We start from the raw sequence: 27,121 nt of genomic DNA on the forward strand, positions 1-27,121 counted from the left end.
GCTGCATGCTACACAACCTGGCTATCCGCAGGACTCAGGCACTGCCACCTGACGTTGGACCAGCACCTCAGGAGGAGGAGCAGGAGGAGCATGAGGAGGAGGAGGAGGAGGAGGAGCAGAGGGCTGCTGCGAGGCTGGGGGAAGGTGCCTGAGGCTCAGATGCCCTTCCGCCAGATGCCGCTGGGGGGCGGCCTACACGGCGTTTGGGCCTCGAGGGGCCGTCTGCTGAGTGGCGCACCTGAGCCTGGCCACCATCAGCTGCAGCCGCTTGCCCTTGACGCCCCAGTGGGGGAATGGCGGCGACGGATGGCGCAATGTGGGCCAGCTGGCGTCTGGGATGCGCTGGCTGGTGCGGTGGCACTCGGCCAGGCCCGCACTGCAGGATCCGCAGCAATCAGCCGACGGGCGGCTTGCTGGGATGGTCCAGCGCGGCGGCTGCCCTGGCGATGCCTGCCTGAGACAGCGCGTGTGGCAGCAGTGAGTGCCCCTGTGGTCCTGGTGTGCGCGCGCATCACATCCGCCAGGGTCTTGACGGCATCAGTCAGCATGCGGCCACTCACGGCAGTTGCTGCCCCGAACTCGCGCACACTGGTCGCCAGCGACTCGATGGCCTCAGGTATGCGCCCCACCACGCTCATGAGCTCCGTGTGTCGCCGGTCCGAGTCGTCGGCCATCTTACCCAGCTTCCGCACCTCCTCCGAAGTGAAGGTGTCCGGACTGGAGTCGCGACTCTCCCGCTGGGGAGGAGGGGGCCGAACTAGGGGACCCTTGCCGCGTTGGTGACGGCGAGTGTGCCGAGCAGCAGCACTCCCCTCTGATCCTTCCCCCCTTTGGGGGGAAGGCCGCGGGCCACGCGCACGGCTGCTGGGTGGCTGGACGCCACTGGTCCCAGAAGCTGCATTGCCCTGCGACAGTTCCTCCAGGCACTCGTCCAGTGAGGAGGTGTCAAGCATTTCCTCCTCTCCTGCGGGATGTGACTGTTCCCCCGAAGGTCCGGCTTGCTCCTCCTCCTCCTCCTGGTCGGAGGTGCTGTCACTGGCAGCTTCAGGGTCCTGGTCGTCACCAGCTGAAAGCAGGAATGCACAAGAGTAGCTTCAGAGTGAGGAGACGGCGTCAGCGAGGGAGTTAGGACTGGTGGGATTCAGCGCATTGGTGGGACAGTGGCAAAGGAGGTAGCTCGGATGGGCCAGTGCGACGCGAGAGGGCCAAAAGGCGAGGTCCTTACCATTGCCGGGCAGTGGAGGGTCGGATACACCGCACGCTGTGGGGACAATCACACGGGCTCCCATGAGCACACACACGCGCTCCTCCAGCCGAGCGAGCTTCTGCAGCTTGGCGCGGCCACCCCTGGCACGGGCCTGGCGATTAAACGCTACTTTAGCCTGCAAGAGAAAGGACGGGCTGTAAGTGCGCAGTGAAGCCCTGATGTAGTGTGCACTGCCTCCCATGGTGGAATAGCTTGGCCAGAGTGAAGCCCTGATGTAGTGTGCACAGCCTCCCATGGTGGAATAGCTTGGCCAAAGTGTAGAGTGCCGAATGGCCATTTGATGCTCATGACTGTCCCAATGCTGCTGGCTGAGGGCTGGCCAATCGGACTTTCAGCTCCCTTTGCCCATCATGTCAGGTGTACATGCAAGAATGAGGAGGAGACTGGAAAGGCTACTCACCTTGACAATCCTGGTCAGGTCGTTGTATTTTTTACGACATTGTTTGTGGGTCCTGGGGGCATCGCCGGTGAACGTCACCCTCTGGGCGATCTGCTTCCAGGCTTTGGTGTAGTCGTGGTGGGTTGGATTCCTCCCACTCTCTGGGAACAAGATCTTGCGCCTCACCTCCAGAGCTGTGACCATTATGTCCAGATCACCCTCTGAGAAGCGCAGGGCACGCTGACGGGCCTTCTCTGGCGTTGCCATGACTCCCTGGGGCTGAGCAGCAGTGTTGAGGCCTCTTTGCAAGGCTGCAGTGTGCAGGGCGTGGCAGCAGACCAATTCGTCCCTTCCCCCTTTAAGAGCTGGTCGGCGCCACGGGGTCTGCTGTCAGTCCAAAAATGACCGCACCCGCGCTGCGCCCCGCCTGGGCGCTATCCCTCTGGACCGCCGGCTTAGCGCCTAAAGATAGTAGTGGAACGCCTCTTTTAGCGCTCCACCAACCTCTTAGGGCGAAGCCACTGAATTCCCGGCAACGGGGCGCTACTTTGGGGCGGGCGCTAACTTCGGGCGGGCGCTAAGGTTAGCGCCCCAAAACTGCCTATACTGAAAATCTAGCCCAATATATTTTATATAATCGATCGATATTCAGAACAAATTGCAGGAAAAAAAGCATTGTTGGTAAAATATTCACCCCTGTCTGTTTAACAATTTTTCTTTTGCTGATCAGGTTGCTGAACAACAGAAACAAGTCCTCAGGCCAGCATTGTCTTTTACCCAAGGTAAGACATACTAGGGCTAGAAATTCGGCTCCTTTATGCCTGCTGTTAGCACCTCCGGGGGGGGGGGAAGGGGGCGCTAACGGGGCGCAAAGGGCTTATCGACATGGGGGGGGGAGCCAAACAAAGCGCATCTCAAAAAATTCGGCGGGGCATTGCTGAGGCGTTACCCGATAGCGCCGCATCCCCACCGGTAGCACCCCGGCCGCCGTGCCTCAGGCGCTGACGTCATCGCCGTGCGCCATGTCCCCTTACCGCCCCGCGGCAGAAATTCGGCTGTGCCCTGCAATGTTACTGTGGCTGGTATCAGCACCAGCCTCACGGGTCGTGAGCCGGGCCGACCTCCGCTTGCGGGGCAGTATTTAAAGGGGAGGTGCAGCCGCGACCCGCGCTGCCATTTTCTTCTTTTGACCGACCCCCTGGTCGGCCCTCTATGGTGTGTTGTGGCATGGTCCTGGCCGCCATCGCGCAGCCTGGCACTGCGTCTCGGCGCCAGGCTGCTACCATGGCACCATGCCACCCTGGTGGCCTAGTTGGAGACATCGGAGGCCCTGCAGAGTGCACAACAGCCCTCCCCTTTAACTGAAGGGGAGGTGAGTTGAAATGCGGCAGCACTTCGCGGAGCCTCCGTGGAGCTTTGCCGATTGCGCCTCGACATCGCCTCGGTTACCACCCAACCAGGAAGTGGAGCGCCCAAGATTGTGTTCCACTTCCTGTGCGGGGTATTAAGCCGAATTTAGCGGCTGGGGCGGTACTTCCGCCCCAGGCGCTAAATGTCTGGCCTTAATTTGGTTACCGCCCCCAAACGGGGCATAATCGAATTTTGCGCCCACTATATATGTAGACATACATATTTAATTTATACACAGCTAGTTTAGAAAGCAGAAAAACATTTCGAAGCCAAAAATGTAATAATGAATCGTCAGCATGGATTTTAAAAGAAAAGCCTTGCTTGGCCAACCTCTTTGAATTCTTTGAAAATGTAACAGAGAGAGTAGATAAGGGTAATGCAGTTGATGTAATTTATCTAGATTTCCAAAAGGCCTTCAATAAGGTACCACATAATAGACTGATGAACAAGGTCAGAGATTGTGAAGTCAGGGGACAAGTAGCAGAATAGATAGCTAGCTGGCTTCAAGTCAGAAAGCAGAGAGTAGGGATAAAGTGCAGCTATTTAGAGTAACAGAAGGTGGGAAGTGAGGTCTCACAAGGATCAGTGCTGGAACCAATGTTGTTCACAATTTATAATTAATGATTTAGACTTTGGAATCAAAAACACAATTTCTAAATTTACAAATAACACCAAATTGGGAGGGAGGTGGATAGTCAATACTGAGGAGGACTGCAAGAAATTACAAGAAGACATTAATAAACTTGCAGAATGGGCATTTAATTGGCAAACGAATTTCAATACAGATAAATGTGAGCTATTACATTTTGGTAAGAAATATAAGGAGGGCACATATTTGGAAAATAAGAATCTAAATGGGGTAGAAGAGCAAAGGGATCTCGGAGTACAAATACACAAATCACTAAAAGTAGTGATGCAGGTTAAATAAGGCATTAAGAAAAGCAAACCAAGCACTAGGGTTTATTTCTAGAGGGATAGAATTGAAAAGTAGAGAAGTTATGCTGAAGTTGTATCGAACCTTGGTTAGACCACACTTGGAGTACTGCGTACAATTATAAAAAGGCACTGGAGAGGGTGCAAAAAATTTTTTACAAGGATGATACCAGAAATGCAAGGTTATACCTATCAGGGAAGGATGAACAGCCTGGGTCTCTTTGAAAAGAGAAGACTGAGGGGTGACCTAATAGAGGTCTTTACAATTATGAAATGTTTTGATAGAGTAGAGAGAGAGAGTATTTTCACTTATGGAGAAGAGCAAAACTATAAGGCCATCAATATAAGATAGTCCCCAAGAAATCAAATAGGGAATTCAGAAGAAACTTCTTTACCCAGAGAGTGGTGAGAATGTGGAACTCGCTACCACAGGGAGTGGGTTGAAGCGGATACTTTAGATGCATTTAAGACTAAGCTAGATAAGCATATGAGGGAGAAGGTAATAGAGGGTTATGCTGATAGAGTTAGATGAGGAGAGACGGGAGGAGGCTCGAGTGGAGCATAAACACCGGCATGGACTGGTTGGGCCAAATGTATATCCTACGTAATCCTAAGTACATGAGGGCTGCACCTTTGAAACATTTAAAAAATATAAACAAATTGTGAATATCATGAAAAATTTGTAATTCACTGCCATCTAAGATTCCACCTCAAAAATGCTTAATGTTTAACTATGTTACATACGTGAACCATATATTACTTTGTTTTAGAGTAACTATTCTGTGATCTCTCTGCAGTGTCTAAACTATCACCAGTCCCAACAGTACAAATAGGTGGGGTAACAGTAGAACTGAAAAATGGTGATATCGCCCAAGAAAGTACAGATGCCATAGTAAATTCTACCAACAACACTTTGGACTTAACTTCTGGTAAGTTTAAGAAATAATCAATCTAAATATTAATAGCAAACTAAGCGGTAAACTTGCCAAAATCTGGGGCAATTTTAACCTTGGCGGAAACTGGGCGGGCAGTTAAAATCGCCCGTGGGTCTTTCCCGCAGGTTCCAATTTTAACCTGTTCATCTGAGCAGCAGGAAGGACACTTGCCAGAAACTGGTGGGGTTCTTCTTTAAATATGCAGATCAGGCTCCGATTACATCATCGGGGTATGACTGTTATTTTAACCAGAGGCCTGCATGAGGTAGCCATTGTGGTAGCAGGATGAGGATTCGGGGCCAGAAGAGCCCATAAAAGGTAGGCCGGAATTTTCTGGGGTCCGTGCAGGCGTGATTGGAGGCGGGTCGGGTGGGAAATTTGCCATATCAGAAACCCACCATCATCCCTCCCCCACAAGCCTTTCCATCGGATGCGATTGCTGGCGCGGCAGAGACCTGAACGGCAGAGGGGGGCGAGCTAATTTAAATCATTATCAGGTAGTTGACAGACCTTTAAGAGTCCTTTGAAACCTACCTTTAAATTTCCCTGGCTGACCACGGGAATCACGCAGTTCGGGAACCACGTCTGTCAACCGGAGGCGGGAGTTGAGTAGCCATTGATCCAGCTGATTCGGCACAGCATGGAAAGTACAATAAAAACTCCCACCTCACAGATGATCACTTTCCTCAGGCAGAAGCTGTTGCTGACTGCATTCCCAGCACAGATTTAGCTTCCTACAGACTGCAAGTGTCATTCAGTGTCACCTCATTGTTAGAAGCCATCATATCATCGACAGATTGCTTCTATCATCTCTACTTGACCTGCCATCTATTCCATCAGCATGTGTGTCATTTATACTGTCTCACCTGGTCCTCAGAATCAGACCACGATGAGCCCCAACACCAGCAGCACCAGGCACACCAGCAGCACCAAAATCAACACCACCAACCTTCTCCTCAACCACCTGCCACTGCACAGGACAGAGGGCATCAGTGCAGGGCTGCACCGTGCTGTAGGCGGTACCCCCAACACAGGGTATACAGGCAGAGGATGAGCCTCCTCAACATGACTGAGCACCAATGCCAAAGGACGCTCAGGCGATCGCATCAGGTCATCGCAGACATTTGCAGATTGCTGGAGCAAGACCTGCAGCCCAGAGGAGCGGGTGGACACGTCTTACCAGTGGCTGTCAAAGTCACGAGCGCCCTCAACTTCTTCGCCTCAGGCTCTTTCCAGGGATCTGCAGCAGACAATTGCAGCATCTCGCAGTCGCCACCCACAGATGCATCACACAGGTCACCGATGTCCTCTTTGACAAGTCAGCCAATTATATCAACTTTGCCACCGATGTAGCCAGTGTTACTGAGCGGGCGCTCAGCTTTGCCGCTCTGGCTGGCTTCCCACGGGTGCAGGGCATCATCAACTGCACACATGTGGCCATCGGGGCACTCCCACATCACCCAGAAGTCTTTGTCAACCGCAAGGGCTTTCACTCCCTCAATGTGCAACTCGTCTGCAACCATAGGAAGATCATCATGCATGTTTGCGCCAAATTCCCTGGCAGCTGCCACAACTCTTTCGTGCTGCGCCAGTCCGCCCTCCCTCAGCTCTTTGCTCCTCCAAACAGACTTCTGGCTAGCTGCTTGGAGACAAGGGCTATCCACTGAAGACGTGGCTTATGACACCCTTGAGGAGGCCAAGTACTGAGGCCCAGGAGAGATATAATGAAAGCCACATTTCCACCAGATGTGTCATAGAGCAGACAATAGGCATGCTGACAATGCGCTTCAGATGCCTTGACAGATCTGGAAGAGCCCCTCAGTACGCATCAGCCAGGGTCTCCAGAATCGTCGTGGTCTGCTGCGTCCTGCACAACATAGCACAGCAGCGAGGATTAGCACTGCATGAGGAGCAAGGCCCTAAGCACACAGCCGCTTCAGAGGAGGAGGAGGGGGAGAATCATCAGCTGGAAGATGAGGAGGAGGAGCAGGAGGTACCTGCAGTCCAGATCCCACCAGCACCCGAGCACATTGCTGCCTGGGAGGCCAGTGAAGGGCTCATCATGGCCAGATTTACTTAACTTTAAGCAGTACACCCATATGGCTGCCGCTTGCTGCACCACCCCACAGCAACACCATAAAGCATCCCTACAATGACCAAGCCATTCCTTTCACACTGACCACCATTGCTGGACCACCATATGTGTCACCATTCACTCCAACTCACTAAGCCACATCCAAAGGTGCACACAATTTTGTCCCAAGGTCCCAAAGTGTTGAAGTAAAGATTTTTATGTGTGACATCACACTAACAGAAACTTTACAGAAACATTGAATAAAACACCCAAGTGGCTAAACTTGTGAATCTACTTGTGTGTCATCTTTCTCTTACGCGTGCTTCTATGAGGTGCTACCCCTGTGGATTCAGCAGAGGTAGAGGCAGTCTGCTCACTTACCTGCTTGACTGCTTAGACACTCTTGGCAGACGTCCTTTCGGTTTTGGAGCTTGTGATGGCCCCGCCAAAGTTTGCTCTTCCTGCGACTGTGCAGGGTCAGACTCAGCCATTGCTGTCCGAGGAGGCATCTGGGGCTCTGACTGCAGGGTTGGCAATGGGGGAGAAGTGTGAGCATTTTGAGAACATAAGAAATAGGAGCAGGAGTAGACTATTCGGCCCCTCGAGCCTGCTCCGGCATTCAATAAGATCATGGCTGATCTTCTACCTCAACTCCACTTTCCCGCTCTATCCTCATATCCCTTGATTCCCTTAATATCCCAAAATGTATTGATCTCTGTCTTGAATATACTCAACGACTGAGCCTCCACAGCCCTCTGGGGTAGAGAATTCCAAAGATTCACCACCCTCTGAGTGAAGAAATTTCTCCTCATCTCAGTCCTAAATGGCCGACCCCTTATTCTGAGACTGTGACCCCTGGTTCTAGACTCCCCAGCCAGGGGAAACATCCTCCCTGCATCTACCCTGTCAAGCCCTGTAAGAACTTTGTATGTTTCAATGAGATCACCTCTCATTCTTCTATACTCTAGCCTATTCAATCTCTCCTCATAGGACAACCCCCCCATCTCAGGAATCAGTCTGGTGAACCTTTATTGCACTCCCTCTATGGCAAGTATATCCTTCATTAGGTAAGGGGACCAAAACTGTACACAATACTCCAGGTGTGGTCTCACCAGGGCCCTATATAATTGCAGTAAGACGTCTTTACTCTTATACTCAAATCCTCTTGCAATAAAGGCCAACATACCATTTCCTTTCCTAATTGCTTGCTGTACCTGCATGTTAACTTTCAGTGATTTGTGTACAAGGCCACCCAGGTCCCTCTGAATACCAATATGCCCCCAAGTTCTAGACTCTACAGCCAGGGGAAACAACCTCTCAGCATCTATCCTGTCAAGCCCCTCTGAATCTTATATGTTTCAATGAGATCACCTCTCATTCTTCTAAACTCCAGAGAGCATAGTCCCAATATACTCAATCTCTCCTCACAGGACAACCTCCTCATCACAGGGATCAATCTAGTGAACCTTTGTTGCATTGCCTCAAAGGCATGTATATTGTCTCTCAGATAAGGAGACCAAAACTCTGCACAATACTCCAGGTGTGGTCTCAACAAAGCCCTGTACAACTGTAGCAAGACTTCCTTACTCTTATACTCCACCCCCTTGCAATTGGTTGCAATCTACCAAAATTCCCTGGATTCTGGAGAGGTCCCAGCGGACTGAAAAAACGCAAATCTAATGCCCCTATTTAAGAAAGGAGGGAGACAGAAAGCAGGCAATTATCAACCAGTTAGCCTAACATCTGTCATTGGGAAAATGCTGGAGTCCATCATTAAAGAAATGATAGCAGTACATTTAGAAAATCATAATATAGTCAAGCAGAATCAGCATGGTTTTATGAAAGGGAAATCATGTTTGGCAAATTTGCTAGAGTTCTTTGAGGATGTAATGAGCAGGGTGGATAAAGGTGAACCAGTAGATGTCGTGTATTTGGATTTCCAGAAGGCATTCGATAAGGTGCCACATAAAAGGTTACTACACAAGATAAGAGCTCACGGGGTTGGGGGTAATATATTAGCATGGATAGGGGATTGGCTAACTAACAGAAAACTGAGTCGGGATAAATGGGTCATTTTCGGGTTGGCAAACTGTAACTAGTGGGGTGCCACAGGGATCAGTGCTGGGGCCTCAACTATTTACAATCTATATTAATGACTTGAATGAAGGGACTGAGTGTAATGTAGCCAAATGTGCTGATGATACAAAGATAGATGAGAAAGCAAATTGTGTGGAGGACGCAAAGAATCTCCAAAGGGATATAGATAAGCTAAGTGAGTGGGCAAAAATCTGGCAGATGGACTTTGGTAGGAAAAATAAAAAAGCAAATTATTATTTAAATGGGGAGAGATTACAAAATGCTGAGGTACAGAGGGATCTGGGGGTCCTTGTTCATGATTCACAAAAAGTTAGCATGCAGGTACAGCAAGTAATTAGGAAGGCAAATGGAGTGTTGGCCTTTATTGCAAAGGGAATGGAGTATAAAAGTAGGGAAGTCCTGTTACAACTGTACAGGGCGTTGGTGAGACCACACCTGGAGTACTGCGTGCAGTTTTGGTCTCCTTATTTAAGGAGGGATATACTTGCATTGGAGGCAGTTCAGAGAAGGTTCACGAGGTTGATTCCTGAGATGAAAGGGTTGTCTTATGAAGAAAGGTTGAGCAGGTTGGGCCTATTCTCATTGGAGTTTAGAAGAATGAGAGGGGATCTTATTGAAACATACAAGATTCTGAAGGAGCTTGACAGGGTAGATGCAGAGAGGATGTTTCCCCTCGTGGGGGAATCTAGAACTAGGGGGCATAATTTCATGGGGCACCCTTTTAAATCAGAAATGACGAGGAATTTCTTCTCTCAGAGGGTCATGAATCTTTGGAATGCTCTTCCCCAGAGAGCTGTGGAGGCTGGGTCATTGAATATATTTAAGGTGGAGATAGACAGATTTTTGAACAATAAGGGAGTCAAGGGTTATGGGGAGAGGGCGGGGAAGTGGAGTTGAGGCCAAGATCAGATCAGTCATGATCTTATTGAATGGCGGAGCAGGCTTGAGGGGCCAAATGACCTACTCCTGCTCCTACGACTTATGTTCTTATGTAAAGACCAACATGCCATTTGCCTTCCTAATTGCTTGCTGTACCTGCACCCTAACTCTCTGTGTTTCCTGTATGAAGACACCTAAATCTCTCCGAACACCAACAATTAAGTTTCTCACCATTTAAAAAATATTCTGTTTACTATTCTTCCTACCACAGCGAGTCACCTAACATTCCCCACATTATACAGTGGTATACAGTCGGGAAGGAATGGCCCTGGGAGTCCTCAACAGTGACTCCGGACCCCATGAAATCTCATGGCTTCAGGTCAAGCATGGGCAAGGAAACCTCCTGCTGATTACTACCTACCGCCCTCTCTCAGCTGATGAATCAGTACTCCTCCATGTTGAACACCACTTGGAAGAAACACTGAGAATAGCAAGGTCACAGACTGGACTCTGGGTGGGGGATTTCAATGTCCATCACCAAGAATAGCTCGGTAGCAGCACTACCGACCGAGCTGGCCGAGTCCTGAAGGATATAGCTGCCAGTCTGGGCCTGCGACAGGTGGTGAGAGAACCAACACGACGGAAAAACCTACTTGACCTCGTCCTCACCAATCTACCTGCCGCAGATGCATCTGTCTGTGACAGCATTGGGAGCAGTGACCACCGCACAGTCATTGTGGAGGCAAAGTCCCTTCTTCACACTGAGGACACCCTCCATCGTGTTGTGTGGCACTACCACCTTGCTAAATGGGATAGATTCAGAACATATCTAGCAGCTTAAAACTGGGCATCCATGAGATGCTGTGGACCATCAGCAGCAGCAAAATTGATTTCCACCACAATCTGTAACCTCATGGCCCAGCATGTCCCTCACTCTGCCATTACCATCAAGCCAGGGGACCAACCCTGGTTCAGTAAGGAATGTAGAGGAACATGCCAGGAGCAGCAACATGTTTACTTAAAAATTAGGTGCCAACCTGGTGAAGCTGCAACACAAGACTACATGCATGCTAAAAAGCGGAAGCAGCATGCTACAGACAGGGCTAAGCGAACCCACAATCAAGAAGTGCCGAGCAGATGATCCATATCGGCCTCTTCCTGAGGTCCCCACCATCACAGAAGCCAGTCTTTAGCCAATTCGATTCACTCCACGTGATATCAAGAAATGGCTGAGCGCACTGGATACAGCAAAGGCTATGGGCCCCGACAACATCCCGGCTGTCGTGCTGAAGACTTGTGCTCCAGAACTAGCCACGCCTCTAGCCAAGCTGTTCCAGTACAGCTACAATACTGGCATCTATCCGACAAAATGGAAAACTGCCCAGGTATGCACTGTCCACAAAAAGTAGGACAAATCCAGTCAGGTCACTTACCATCTCATCAGCAAAGTGATGGAAGGTGTCATCAACAGTGCTATCAAGCAGCACTTACTCACCAATAACCTGCTCACTGATGCCCAGTTTGAGTTTTGCCAGGACCGCTCGGCTCCAGACCTCATTACAGCCTTGGTCCAAACATGGACAAAGGAGCTGAGTTCCAGAGGTGAGTTGAGAGTAACATCAAGGCAGCATTTGACCGAGTGTGGCATCAAGGAGCCCTAGTAAAATTGAAATCAATGGGAATCAGGGGGAAAACTCCACTGGCTGGAGTTATACCTAGCACAACGGAAGATGGTTGTGGTGGTTCAAAGTCAATCATCACAGCCCCAGGACAACGCTGCAAGAGTTCCTCAGGGCAGTGTTCTAGGCCCAACCATCTTCAGCTGCTTCATCAATGGCCTTCCCTCCATCATAAGGTCAGAAGTGGGGATGTTCACTGATGACTGCACAGTGTTCAGTGCCATTCGCAACTCCTCAAATAATGAAGCAGCCCATGCCCACATGCAACAAGACCTGGACGACATTCAGGCTTGGGCTGATAAGTGGCATCACGCCACACAAGTGCCAGGCAATGACTATCTCCAACAAGCAAGAGTCTAACCATCGCCCCTTGACATTCAACGGCATTACCATCACAGAATCCCCCACCATTAACATCCTGGGGGTCATCATTGACCAGAAACTTAACTGGACCAGCCACATAAATACTATGGCAACAAGAGCAGGTCAGAGGCTAGGTATTCTGTGGCGAGTGTCTCACCTGCTGACTCCCAAAGCCTTTCCACCATCTACAAGGCACAATTAAGGAGTGTGATGGAACACTCTCCACTTGCCTGGATGAATGCAGCTCCAACAACACTGAAGAAGTTCGACACTATCCAGGACAAAGCAGCCCACTTGATTGGAACCCCATCCACCACCTTAAACATTCAGCCCTTCCTCCACTGGCGTACTGTGGCTGCAGTGTGTAGCATCTACAAGATGCACTGCAGCAACTTGCCAAGGCTTCTTCGACAGAACCTCCCAAACCCACGAGCTCTACCTAGAAGGACAAGGGCGGCAGGCGCATGGGAACACCACCACCTCCAAGTTCCCTGCCAAGTCACACACCATCCTGACTTGGAAGTATATCGCCGTTCCTTCATCATCGCTGGGTCAAAATCCTGGAACTCCCTCCCTAACAGCACTGTGGGAGTACCATCACCACACGGACTGCAGCGGTTCAAGAAGGCAGCTGACCACCACCTTCTCAAGGGCAATTAGGGATGGGCAATAAATGCTGGCCTTGCCAGCGACACCCACATCCCATGTATGAATTTCTAAAAAAATCTGTCACATTATTGCCTTTTCACTTTATCTATATTCCTTTCCCATCTTTTTGGCCAAGATTTTCCTTACTTGGGCGGGTTCAGGGCGGGCGATGTTGGTGGCAGGTCCCGACCCCACTGCTGGCTCCATCCCGCTCTGGAAAATTAACTAACCTTAAGGGGGCGTTTCCCGGCCCAATTAGAAGGAGCTGGTCTGGTGACGTCATTCATAATGCGCCTTGAGCCGGTTTCCTTAAAGGGACCATGGCCACCTTGTGACGTTTCTGCTGTCAGTGACCTATAGCATTGAAATGCTGCATACACTGACAATCACTGCACAGAGATGCAGGGCTGCACCCAGGTTCTTATGGAGGGAGCCAAAGCATACAGGGAGGTCCTCTTCCCTTCCCATGGGCGGAAGAGACCTCCCCAGGAGACCAACACAGCCTGGTTGCACATTGTATAGGAGGTCACAAGTAGGGATGTCGTCAGGAGGACCTGGGTGCAGTGGTGCAAACCTTTCAATGATTTCATTAGATCACGAAAGGTGAGTACAAAGCCACAATCTGCTTCATCCTGCTGTGCCTCTCATCACATCCCCATCACTCTGCCTTCCCTACCCTACTCCTGCACATCCTTACTTACACCAACTTACTTTGCACCTCCATCCATCCCTCTCCATCTATATTACCAGTAATTCCAGCCCCAACGCATGAGCACGGACGGCGTACTCACACGTGGGCCCGTTGGAAGTGCCGGATTTCAGCATGCACAGCGCATGCGCGGGAAACCGGCATTTCCTCCAAGGGGTTCAGAGGTCCAACGCGTGTGCGCAGGACTCTGCGCGCACGTGTTGAACTTCCTTCTTTTTGACAGGTTTGCCCGTGTGCAAGGGCCTGAACTTTTTAGACATATAAAAAGGAGGCATAAGGACTTGATTCTTTAAGGTAAGTGGTCTATTATTTAAAATTATAACATTTTTTCCACAGCTTTATTGTTTTTAAGGACATTACAGTAAGGTAAGTTTATTTTTAGACCCGATTTCTTAAAAAATTATTTTTTTCAAAAATTTGATTAATTGTTTAAAAGTTTTTTAAAGTTATTTATAGTTTATTTAATTATTGGGATGTTTTTTAAATTTTATTTAAAGTTAAACTAGTCTTTTGGGCGCCCGTACTTTTCATGAGTTTGACAGTTCTTACTATCAAACTCATGAATGAAGTTTCCCCTCCCCTGATTGGCTGCACAGTGCTCACCTGATCCCAGCCGGCACATCGCACTAACTACGCCGCTGGATCAGGCAAGCACAGCGCGCCGACATCTGAACCGGGCCAGTGACAGGAATTCCAAGCAGGCCCAGGCTTCAGATGTCGGCGCGCCGGGTGAGTGCACATCGGGGGCTTGCACGCGCGGCAAGCCCCCGATCCTAATTTCTGGGCCATTATCACTTCCCCATCTCACTAGCTATCCTCACACTCACCCTCATCCTAGTGCAATCATACCAACTAACAACACACAAGTTATGCACTTGGGTGTTTTATCCAATGTGTATGTAAAGTTTCTGTTAATGTGGTGTCAAACATTGAAATCTTTATTTTCAAAACTTTCTGTTCTTAGACAGATTTGTGTGCACCTTTGGAAGTGGCTTAGTGAGTTGCATTGAATGGCGAGATATAACAGTACCCCCTGCAATGGTGGTGAGTGTGAAAGGAAAGGCTTGGACATTGTAGGGATATTTTATGGTTTTGTTGTGGAGGGGTGCCAACCTGGTGTATCATGTACAGCGTTAAGTGAAGCAATGTGCTCAAGTGATGATGCCCTCTGTCCTGTGCGGCATCAGGTGATTGCGAAGAAGGTTGGTGTTGTTCTTGGTGCTGCAGGTGTACCCGGTGCTGCTGGTGTAGGGGCTGATCCTGGTCGGATTCTGAGGGCCAAGGTGAGACAGCATAAAGGGCACTGAACAGTGTGGTTCCTGTGGTCATGCAGTTAATGTCAAAAGATAAGTTAAAAAAGCCTGTTATGTATCTGTTAACTAGATGGTAATGATTTTAATTGAGTCCCCCGTGGCTGCCGGTCGGGACTGCTCAGCGTTGACAGACCCGACATTGGGAAAGGCGCGTTGCGGCGAACCCGCTGTCTGAAAAAAAAAATTTCCCACCCGTTACGCTAACTCCCCCGCAAAATCTCGGCCTTTGTGTCCTCACAGCTTTCTTTCCCACCTAGCTTTGTATCGTCAGCAAACTTGCATTTTGTTTTGAAAAAGTCACAAATGTTAAACGTTGCACAATTGTATAAGCCACTGTCGAATATAATGAGTGCTCAAAAGGCTAAGTAAGTACCTGCCCCACCGTTTGAGGCACTGAGCTCCACAGAGACACAAGGTTCCAGGACCAACCCACTGGGTGGTGTTACGGGCCTGTCGCCCAGCATCAGCCAGAGAACAAAGGCAGAAATTAAACAAAAGGAATAAAAGTGTGACTCATGAATCCATTGCACCAAGTAACAAAGGTCTAGTTTTGTTCTTAACATCTGTTTCTTTGTTTTTACCTGTAGGTGTGTCTGGTGCGATACTAAAAGCTGCAGGTAGTTCTGTGCAGGATGAATGCAAGGCCCTAGGTACTGGTATTTCTCAATCAGGGTTATACTTTTCTGGGATATATGCTTTGAAAATATAACTACAACAACAGCTAACATTTATATAACACCCCTCACATGGAGAATGTCTCAAGGCACTTAAAACATCAGGAGAAAGAGGACACTGAGCAGGGAGAAGTGAGATTATGGGAGGAGATTGAAGACAAAGTTGAAAAGATCAGTTTATAAGAAACGTTTGAAGGAATTGAGAAAAGTGGTGATGCTATTAAAATGGGCCAAAAATTGCAGTCGGCAGCGTACATCCAGAGTACGCCGGCGAGCTGCGAGAAAATACCAACCTACCTGATGGCGGCCCTCCTGCGAATACCTGTGGTCTGATGCAGCATAATGGAGGGCAGCGTAATGGCCCACGGATCCCAGGGACACAGCCTGTGTGGAGGCGTACCTGGGATCACGTGAGCCTGGTACAATCAGATTGGCCCTGTATCTGCTGAGATGGGGTAGGTTCTGTCCTGGGCCAAACATGGATCCAAAGTTAATAAAATCAATGACAATCAATCCCACTGGAACAAAGACTTCACGTCACAGGGGAGCAGTTATTTGAAAATTCAGCACCTTTGCATCATTGTCCCAGTTGGCATCTGCCTCAACCCCACAGCAGCAGGGGTCTGCTCGTAGATTACACTGGCCCCACGAGGGCACGTCCTCCTGTTACACCGCTACAGACACAGGCGCCCACTTCAATTATTTAAATCACCCATTTCCCGGCTTTTGGACAGGATTATGGTGGGATGAAAATTGTGGGCAGAACTTCCATTGGGATTTCTAGGATAATGTCTTGGCCATCACTCAGTTGTGCAGGTGATTAATCGAGTGCTGTAGGACAAGGCTCTATCATTTTCTGCCTGTCCTAAAAATGAAGCACCTGCATACTGAAAAATGACCACCCTGTGGGAGCTCTCTTGTCCAAGTTAAAATTATTTCTGTTTCAGGCAAACCTTGTGTCAAAGGCTTACTATCCAATGCCCAGCAAGTATCCCCATCCTTCCCTTGCATGGTATATTTCTCAGTGGGGAGAAAATCTGCTGCAGCTTTTATATGGCTTTGCGAGCACTGCATAACAATCCTGAGATCTTCCGTAACCGCAATGGCTGCCACTCAGTTAATGTGCAGTTGGTGTGCGACCACACACAGCGAATCCTTAATGTCAATGCCCGCTATCCTGGCAGCAGCCAAGAAGCCTTCATCCTGTGCCAGACTGGCGTGCCAGCACTCTTCCAGCTACCACGTCAAGCTCGAGAGTGGCTGCTCAGAGACAAGGGCTATATGCTCTCCACCTGGCTGATGACTCCCCTTCACAACCCCAACACTTGTGCCCAGCACTCATATAATGAGAGCCATGCTGCCACCTGGAACATCATTGAACAGACATTCGGCTTATTGAAGCAATTGACCCTTGTGCCTGCCATAGTTGAATAGCTGTCATTGTGTGCAAGGTGTGAGATGTGGATGTGAGTGTTACTAGGTAGAGATTGTAGGTGGGTGAGTGCTGGAGGTGTGGTGCTTTGGGCAGTGTGTGAAAATTGTGGTACAGATGGTATGTAGCATTTGTTGAAGCCTTCACTCACCCTGACCACCCGAGTGAGGTCATTAAGTTTCTTCCTGCACTGTGTGTGGGCCCTGGGGACCACAGTGCTGCCCAAGACGTGCTGCGCTACCTCCCTCCACATGGTGAGGAAGACTTGTGGCGAGGGCCTCCTGCCACTTGCCAGGTAGAGCACCGCCCCTGTCTCTCCACAGCGAAAACTAATGCATCCAATGCTTCATTGGAGAATCTGCGGGCTCTCTCCCTGAGGCATGGACCTGACATGAGCACACCTAGTTCAGTCCTCCGGCTCCTTCTCCTTGTTCTGCTTCTGCTTGCTAAGGCAATGCTGGGAATGAGGTGCTGCAGCATCAATGACCCTCCCCTTTAAGTAGTGAAAAAAGCCTGTGGCAATCATGACTTGCGATTAGCCTGCACCCGATATTGGTTCACCCATTAAGTCTAACGCCAATAAGCTGGATTCGGAGCTGCGCCTGCACACTCGGATCCTGTCGGACGGAGTCGGCGCGGGGCATTCCGGGAAAGGCCTTGGTGTCGGTTCCAGAGTCGCGATCGATGACGCAAAGTGAGTTTTCTCCGCTCCGATTGGGTGGAGAATTGCGCGGGGTGGGGGGGAGGGGTGGATTGGGAGAGAATAAAGAGAAATAGAAAAACCTGAGAGTCCGCGAGGCCCCGGACTGAGCGCAGTCAATTGGACGGAGCACGTGATCTCCTTGGGGACACGTGACCCAGGCCCGCGGCCTGATTGACGGGAGCTTCCGACCAATAGGGAGCGAGCGGGGCGGGGCTGGAGGAGCGAGCCGGCGGCGGGTCCTCCAACCAATCGGAGAGCCCGAGGGGCAGGACTAGCGCCGGCTGATTGTCTGATCCGCAGGGCAGCGAGTTTCTCCAGTCCCTTGTTCAGGGCCCGGGGCCAGGGGAGGCTGTGGGCCTTTATTCCCCTTATTGGACACAAGGCTCTTTGTCTCACAACACACTGGCTCAGGTTTTAATAGAGACTTTTTAAATTCATGAATAAAAGCAGATAAACCCCGTGCTTCTGTAGAACAAACTTTTTAATATTTTATAGAATCATAGAATGGTTACAGCACAGAAGGAAGCCATTCGGCCCGTCGAGCCCGTGCCGGCTCTCTGCAAGATCACTTCAGCTAGTCCCACTCCCCGCCCTTTCCCCGTAACCCTGCAAATTTCTTTACTTCAGGTACTTATCCAATTCACTTTTGAAAGCCGTGATTGAATCTGCCTCCACCACCCTTTCAGGCAGTGCATTCCAGATCCTAACCACTCGCTGCATGAAAAGGTTTTCCCTCATGTCGCCTTTGGTTCTTCTGCCAATCACCTTAAATCTGTGTCCTCTGGTTCTCGACCCTTCCGCCAATGGGAACAGTGGTAGAGAAAAAGCGGGGAATTATAGACCGGTAAGCCTGACATTGGTAGTGGGGAAAATGCTAGAGTATTATAAAAGATGTAATAGCAGAGCACTTGGAAAGCAGTGACAGGATCGGACAAAGTCAACATGGATTTACAAAAGGTAAATCATGCTTGACTAATCTACTGGAATTTTTTGAGGATGTAACTGGTAAAATAGCTAAGGGAGAACCAGTGGATGTGGTGTATTTGGACTTTCAGAAGGCTTTCGATAAGGTCCCACATAAGAGATTAGTGTGCAAAATTAAGACACATGGGATTGGGGGCAAGGTATTGACTTGGATAGAGAACTGGTTGGCGGACAGAAAGCAAAGAGTTGGAATAAACGGGTCATTTTCCGAGTGGCAGGCAGTGACTAGTGGGGTACCGCAAGGATCGGTCCTAGGACCCCAGCTGTTCACAATATATATTAATGATCTGGACGAGGGAATTGGATGTAATATCTCCAAATTTGCAGACAACACAAAGCTGGGTGGGAGGGTAAGCTGTGAGGAGGATGTCGTGAAACTCCAGTACGATTTGGACAGGTTGGGTGATTGGGCAGAAACATAGCAAATGCACTATAATGTGGATAAATATGAGGTTATCCACTTTGGTGGCAGAAACAGGAAGGCAGATTATTATTTGAATGACAATAGATTGGGAGAAGGGGAAGTGCAAAGAGACCTGTGTGTTCTTGTGCACCAGTCGCTGAAGGTAAGCATGCAGGTGCAGCAAGCGGTTAAGAAGGCAAATGATATGTTGGCCTTCGTAGCAAGAGGGTTCGAGTACAGGAACAAGGATGTCTTGCTACAGTTGTACAGGGCCTTGGTGAGACCGCACCTTGAGTATTGTGTGCAGTTTTGGTCGCCTTACCTAAGGAAGGACGTTCTTGCAATGGAGGGAGTGCAGCGAAGATTCTCCAGGCTGATACCTGGGATGGCAGGAATGACGTATGGGGAGAGATTGTGTCGATTGGGCTTATAATCACTGGAGTTTCGAAGATTGAGAGGGGATCTCATCGAAACCTATAAAATTCTGTCAGCCCTGGACAGACTAGATGCAGGAAGGATGTTTCTGATGGCAGGGGAGTCCAGAACCAGGGGTCATAGTCTAAGGATAAGGGGGAAGCCATTTAGGACTGAAATGAGGAGGAATTTCTTCACCCAGAGAGTGGTGAACCTGTGGAAATCTCTGCCACAGAGGGCGGTGGAGGCCAGTTCATTAAATATATTCAAGAAAGAGTTGGATATATTTCTTAAGGCTAAAGGGATCAAGGGATATGGGGAGAAGGCAGGGACAGGGTACTGAATTTGAATGATCAGCCATGATCTCATTGAATGGCGGAGCAGGCTCGAGGGGCCGAATGGCCTACTCCTGCTCCTATCTTCTATGTTTCTATGTTTCCAAGGGCTAGAAATGTGGGTGTTTCGCGTCTCCCATTAGAGCCTGCGGGGGGCGGTAACGGGGCATGAAGGGGTGCTGTGAATTCAGCGACGCCCGTGAACTTCCCTGGTGGTTTTGCGCTGACGCTAACATTTACTGCCTCGGACTCTAGCACCCCGTAGATCGTGATGTCATCAAGTGCACAGTGCCCCGTTAGCACCCCAGATGAGAAATTCACTCCCGCCCCCTGCTGCATCGCCGGGCGTCAACAACGGCAGCCACAGGAGGCGTTATCACCTCAGCTGGCTGCTTGGGGAGCGATAATTAAAGGCAGTGGTGGTCAGATCGGCCAAACTTTATTCTTCGAACCAGTCTGGTGCCTGCTGAAAGTCTTTGAAGCCTCATTGCTGTGCAATGCCTAAGCCCTACAAAAAATTCAAAAATGCATTTAGAATGCATGTACATAAATGCACAAAGTGTGGTGAATAAGGTTGGTGAGCTACAAGCATAATTAGTTGTGTGGCAATATGATGTTGTGGCAATAATGGAAACGTGGTTTAAAAATGGTGAGGACTGGGCACTTAATAGTCAAGGGTACAAGGTGTTCAGAAAAGATAGGGAAGGAAAAAATGGAGGTGGGTTGGCAGTGCTGATTAAGGAAGACATTGTAGTGTTGGAAAGGGAGGATGTTCTTGAGGGGACAAGGACAGAATCCATTTGGTTAGAGTTGAGGAGCAAAAAGTGTATGATCAAGCTATTGGGAGTATTCTATAGGCCTCCAAATAGTGAGAGGGAGGTAGAGGAGAAAATCGACAGGGAAATCACAGAGATATGCAAGAGCTATAGAGTGGTGATATTGGGGGACTTTAATTACCCAAATATCGATTGGGTTAATGCTAGGGTAATGGGAAAGGAGGGGGAGGAATTTCTGAAATGTGTTCAGGAGAATTTCCTTGACCAGTATTTTCTTGGCCCAATTAGGAAGGAGGCATTGCTGGATCTGGTGCTGCGGAATGAGGTAGGCCAGGTCGACCAAGTGTCTATGGGAGAACACTTGGGTACGAGTGATCATCGTATCATAAGGTATAGATTAGCAATGGAGAGGAGCAAGGAACAACCTAGAGTGGAACTTCTAAACTGGAATAGGGCTAACTTCAATGGGATGCGAAAGGATCTAGCCAGAGTAAATTGGAACCAAAGACTGGCAGGAAAAACTGTAATGGAACAATGGGAGATCTTTCAGGAGGAGATGTTCCAAGTACAGGCGAGGTACATTCCAACAAGAGGGAAGGGTAAGGGAACCAAAGCAAGGGCTCCTTGGATGATGAGGGAGATAGAGAAGATGATGAAACAAAAAAAGAACGTGTATGATGAATGTCAGGTGAATACTTCAAGGGAGAACCAGACCAAATACAATAAGTTGAGAGGGGAAGTGAAGATGAAAATAAGATTGGCAAAGAGAGAATATGCGAGTAGAATGGCGATTAACATAAAATGGAACCCAAAAATCTTCTACCGGCATGTAAACAGTAAGCAGGTAGTAAAAGGCTGGGTGGGGCCTATTAGAGACAAAGAAGGTGATATATGCTTAGAGGCGCAGGGTAAGGCTAGAATACTCAAAGAGTATTTTGTATCGGTGTTTACTAAGGAGGTGGATGCTGACAAAATACCGGTAGAAGTGGAAAAGGTAGAAACAATGGAAGGGGTGAAAATTGATAGACAGAATGTACTAGAAAGGCTGGGTATGCTCAGAGTGGACAAGTCACCTAGTCCAGATGGCTTGCATCCCAGGTTGCTAAGGGAATTGGGGGAGGAGATAGCAGAAGGGCTTGCCATAATTTTCCAATCTTCCCTAGATGTGGGGGAGGTGCCTGAGGATTGGAAAGTGGCAAGTGTGACACCATTGTTAAAGAAAGGGTGTAAGGACAATCCTAGTAACTACAGGCCGGTCAGTTTAACATCAGTGGTGGGTAAAACAATAATCAAGGAAAAAATTAACGGGCATTTGGAGAGGTTTAAGCTAATTAAGGAGAGCCAACACGGGTTTCTAAAAGGAAGATCATGTTTGACTAATTGAATTTTTGATGAAGTAACGGAGGATTGATGAAGGGAATGCAATGGATGTTGTCTACATGGATTTTCAGAAGGCGTTTGACAAAGTACCACATAGAAGACTGGTTAACAAAATTGAGGCTCATGGAATAGGTGGGTCAGTGGCAGCTTGGATAAGGAAATGGCTTAAGGACAGAAAACAGCGAGTCTTGGTAAATGGCTGTTTTTCAGACTGGAGGATGGTAGACAGTAGTGTTCCCCAAGGGTCAGTTCTGGGGCCACTGCTTTTTTTGATGTATATAAATGACCTGGATATTGGAATACAGAGTAGAATTTTTAAATTTGCCGATGACACCAAAATTGGGGGTGTGGCAAACAGTGATGATGATATCAATCGACTGCAACAGGTCATAGAAAGGCTAGCAGAATGGGCTGACAATTGGCAGATGGAATTTAGTACAGAGAAGTGTGAGGTGATGCATTTTGGCAGAAGGAACAGGGAGAGGCAATATACACTTAATGGCAGTTTTAAAGAGTGTGCAGGGACAGAGGGACCTGGGAGTTAATGTGCATACGTCCCTGAAGATGGCAGGACATATTGAGAGAGTGGTTAGCAAACCATATGGCTTCTTGGGCTTCTAAATAGAGGTATTGAGTACAAAAGTAGAGAAGTTATGCTGAACCTTTATAAAGTGCTGGTTAAGCCGCAACTGGAAAATTGCATCCAGTTCTGGTCACCACACTTTAGAAAGGATGTGAAGGCCCTTGAGAGGGTGCAGAGGAGATTTACCAGAATGGTTCCGGGGATGGGGGATCTTAGCTACAAGGTTGGAAAAGCTGGATTTGTTTTCATTAGGGGCGATTTGATAGAGGTGTACAGGATTATGACGGGTTTGGATAGGCTAGACGGGGAAAGGCTGTTCCCACTAGTTGATGGTACAAGGACTAGGTGACACAGATTTAAGGTTTTGGGCAAAAGTTACGGGGGGAATGAGAGGAAAATCTTTTCTACTCAGCGAGTGGTGATGACCTGGAATTCGCTGCCGACGGAAGTGGTGGAAGCGGAGACACTCAATGTTTTCAAGGGGAGACTGGATAGGCACTTGAGGGAAATAAACTTGTAGGGCTACGGGGATAGAGCGGGGGAATGGGACTGACTGGATTGCTCTACAGAGAGCCAGCACGGACTCGATGGGCCAAATGGCCTCCTTCTGTGCCGTTATGACTCTATGGGCTAAAAATTGGCCTGAGGCGCCCAAGCGGCGCAAAGTTCGCCTGGGCGCTGGAATTTGCGCTGCGATCGCCGCATTAGCGATCACCGCAAATTCAGCCTCAGCGCCCCAAGAGGGACACGGGGCACGGCTCGAGGCGCTCCGCGTCCCTCTTAGGGCGCTGAAAGTGAATTTCGCAGTGCAACGTGCCGCAGCGCCAGACGCTGCGGTACTGCAGTCCTCCCTCCCACTGTTAAGGGGGAGGGGCCTGCAACAGCACGAGCCCCGATCGCGGGTGCCAGCAAAAGAGCCCGGCACCAAGGAGAAGTGCCGGGCTCTCGGGAAACAGCCGGCATTGCCCCGGGGGTGGGGGGGGACCAGGAGGCCGGGGACGGAGGTGTTGGCAGGCGGCCGCCGAAAAAAGCGGCCGCCCCGCACCTCCACTTTAACTTGCGCCTCTGCCGGCGCAGCAAGGCCCCGGGAACCTGGCGCTGTTTGCGAATGGCGCTACAGCGGCGTTCGCAAACAAATTTCGCGATCGGGGCGCTAATGGGGTGCTGCGCACACCGATGACGTCATCGGTGGAGGCGCCGCACAACAGCCTAACGCCACCATTAGCGCCCCCACTGAATATGGCGGAAGGCGCAGCCAGTGGCGCTACAGCCTCTGACTGCCTCTTTAGGCGCTAAAAGGTGGCGCTAGCCACCCAATTTTTAGCCCTATGACTCTATGACCCCCGACTCTCTGAGAGTGATTGGGGCTGTAATGGAAATCATGCAGGTCCCCTGGCCGCACAAAACTAAGATTAAGAATGTTGCAAACCATCATTGGCCCTTTCCTTTAAGCGAGGGAAGGAGCCTCTGATGCCGGTAGCACTGCGCTGCACATTCTTCAGCGCTCTGTCGCTACCGCCCCTCTCACACACTTTAGCACCCTAAGAGAAGTGGTTAGCACTTGATTTAGAGTTCCACTTCTCTCTTGGGGTGCTGAAGCTAAAGTTCCCGGGATCAAAAAAGGATTATCACCTGGCAATAATTTTCTCAGATTTCAAAAGTTATTGCACCAAATGGGGTGCTATGGAATTTCTAGCCCCAGTCATTTTATTGAGCAGTGAGGACAAATTTTGCGTGCAATCTAAAGCATTAGCGCCTGGCGCTAATTCTCCAACTTTTTTGCTCACACCGCCCATTCCTTGGCTATAACAAATTTCTAGCCCAAGATGTTTTAAGTAGCGCCAGTTGAAAATCATCTAGGCTGCAGGCAAAATTCGTCCTCACGCCTCCTTAAAATGGTTGCAATCATAATTCTAGTCTAAAAGCTCAAGCTCATTGGTGTTACACTGAAAAGATGGACCAATATTGGGGCAGTCTAAACGCAAGTAATGATTGCCACAGGCTTTTTTCACTGCTTAAAGGAGAGTTTCATTGATGCTGCAGCACCTCATTCTCAGCATTGTTGGGTGTGCAGCTGCTTCAACAACCATAAGAAGGACAAGGAAAAGGAGCAATTATTTACAAATCCTGATGGCAGGTCTCCACCCCAGGGAGAGAGCTCAGAGGTTTTCCGAGGAAGCTTTGGAGGCATTGGTTTTAGTGGTGGAGAGAAGGCGGGTGGTGCTGTAGCTCTCAACTGGCAGGAGGCCCTCGCCACAAGTCTGCCGGACTATGTGGAGGGAGGTGGAACACCACGTCCGGGAAGCACTGTGGTCTCCAGGACCCACACCCAGTGCAGGAAGAATTTTAATGACCTTACATGGTTGGTCAGGGTGAGTGAAGGCTTCAACAAATGCTACATACCACTCACTGTATCACAAGCTTTACACACTGCTCAATGCACCACACCCCAAGCACTCACCCACCAACAATCTCTACCTAGCAACACTCACACCCACATCTCACGCCTTGTACACAATGATTTAAGTATGGCAGGTACAAGGGTCATTAGTTATTAGAATTCATGTCATATGTGTGATATGTTTATCGTTAAATTTATTAATGGTCTTTGGAATATTTTATGGTCTCTCTCACCTTTGCACCCAGGAGGTCGCTGTGATAGGCCATGAGACAGGGATTGTATGATAGGGATGTGGTGAGCTATGGGGATCTGGAGTTTCATTCATGCGAATCAGAATCTGATGAGCCGGTCACGGACAGCCCGTCCAGAAGGCCAATTGTCTCGCTGCCTCTGCCCTCCCTCCTGTTCCTCCTCCTTCTTGTCCTCTTCCTCCTCATCCTCCTCTGCCTTGTCGTCCTCCTGACATAATCCTGCAATCCCGCAGCCCCCATGACTATGAGGAAGTGTTGTGAGCAGAAGCCTTTAACAAATAATGAGTGACTTCTGGACTTGAATGAACACTCCCTGTCACCAAAAAAACTTGAAGTAACTAAAGAGAGCTGTTTCAGTTGCAGGAAGTAGCAAACAGGCACTGAAACATCAGGTACAGCTGATTGGGGATGGTACCTTTAAATATCACTGCTGCAGCCTGCTTTCCGCTGGTAAACGTCTCTGTCGCTGTTCTGCGCTGCCTTTAAGGTAAGTAGCTAAATCCAATGTTGGAGATTGGGCATCCAGAGAGCGTTGCACACTCACTGACGTCACAATCTCCATCATGATGAGCTCCCTGGCAATCGAGGATACCAGCAGCGCTACCGGCAACACTGAAATGATGTGCGGTGCTGAAACGGCATCCGCTGTCGTTAGAGCTGCCAAGGGCTTGCGCCACACGAATTTCTCCCCGAAAGTTGTTTATCTGCTACTTTGGGCTGTAAACAAATACAGTAATAAGTGTATTCTTGGTAATGCTGTAGATAGAGGTTAATGATGCTGAATTTCCTCCACCTATTTCTTTCCTAGGTCCTCAGCCAGATGATGGTGTCGCAGTTACCAAAGGTGGCCATCTTCGGTGTAAATATGTAATCCACATGGTTGAGCCTAAAACAGCAGCTGGGATCACAGCATCAGTAACAAACATCCTTGAGGAATGCGAAATGCTGAACATCACTACTATTGCATTCCCAGCCGTAGGGACAGGTAACCTCTCCCCCATTTGAACGGTTCATTCAATTTATTCTGCGATTCGTTGTTTTTTTCGATTTGTTTTCTTCTGAGGTTTACTAATGAGCTTTTGAATTTTATTCAGGTAAAGGTGGAATCAGTTGTAAAACTTCCATCAGCGCAGTCTTCGATGGATTGGAGAATTATTTCTCGACCATTGCATCGTCCAACATGAAAGCCATTTCCATTGTTGCATTTGAATCAAATGTTTATGATGATTTTGCTGAGGTTTTTGATACAAAGAAGCAGAACCTCGATGTTAACACAATGGTAATCTTTGCATCCTGGAGAGATTTCATTTTCACCAGCTGTCTGTTTTTAGTATAGCACATTAAAACGGAGGGACTAATAACCTAATGTTTCAGTTATGCAATGCAGTTATTTTAGGGACATTGGAACAGGTTTAGCCCATTCAGCCCCTCGAGCCTGTTCCACTATTCAGTGCGATCATGGGTGATCTGTATCCTACCTCCATCTACCCGCCTTGGCTCCATATCCCTTAATATTCTTGGCTAGCAAAAAATCTATTGATCTCAGATTTAAAATTCTTAATTGAGCAAGCATCTACTGCTTTTTGTGGGAGTTCCATATTTCTACAACCCTTTACGTGAAGACGTGTTTCCTAACTTCTCTCCTGAATGGCCTGGCTCTGATATTAAGTTGATGTCCTATTGTCCTAGACTCCCCCACCAGTGGAAAAAGTTTCTCTCTGTAAGAACATAGATCGTGGCTGATCTTTGACGTCAACTCCACTTTCCCGCCCAATCTACCCTATCAATTCCTTTTAAAATCCTAAAAACCTCAATTAACTCATCCCTTATCCTTCTATATTCCAGGAAATACAAGCGTAGATTATGCAAGTCTCCTCATTAGTTAACCCTTGGGACCCTGGTAATCCTGGTGAATCTGTGCTGCACTCCTTCCAAGGCAGATACATCCTTCCTAAGGTGTGGTGCCCAGAATTGTACACAGTACGCCAGATGTGGTCACTTCTTTGAGGCATTTCAGCAAATTGTTTATTCTAGTATGACTGAATTTACGTGAAAAATTCTACCTAAATCTACACAGAAGGGCCACTTTTCCTCTGCTC

General features: G+C 48.9%; 1 protein-coding gene across 1 annotated transcript in view; it reads left to right on the top strand.

The window, feature by feature from the left end:
• LOC147120592 (protein mono-ADP-ribosyltransferase PARP14-like) overlaps positions 1-27,121 on the top strand; it is a 213,375-nt gene that overhangs the window by 90,188 nt on the left and 96,066 nt on the right. Inside the window, exons 8-12 of the mRNA XM_085986722.1 lie at positions 2,377-2,428; positions 4,787-4,918; positions 15,274-15,336; positions 25,831-26,007; positions 26,117-26,301. Of these exons, the coding sequence (XP_085842848.1) occupies positions 2,377-2,428; positions 4,787-4,918; positions 15,274-15,336; positions 25,831-26,007; positions 26,117-26,301 (609 nt within the window). The remainder of the gene's footprint in view (positions 1-2,376; positions 2,429-4,786; positions 4,919-15,273; positions 15,337-25,830; positions 26,008-26,116; positions 26,302-27,121) is intronic.

Source organism: Somniosus microcephalus, chromosome 4, assembly GCF_052327205.1.
Source record: "Somniosus microcephalus isolate GS21.2 chromosome 4, FLI_Smic_1.0, whole genome shotgun sequence".
NCBI classification, from domain to species: Eukaryota; Metazoa; Chordata; class Chondrichthyes; order Squaliformes; family Somniosidae; genus Somniosus; species Somniosus microcephalus.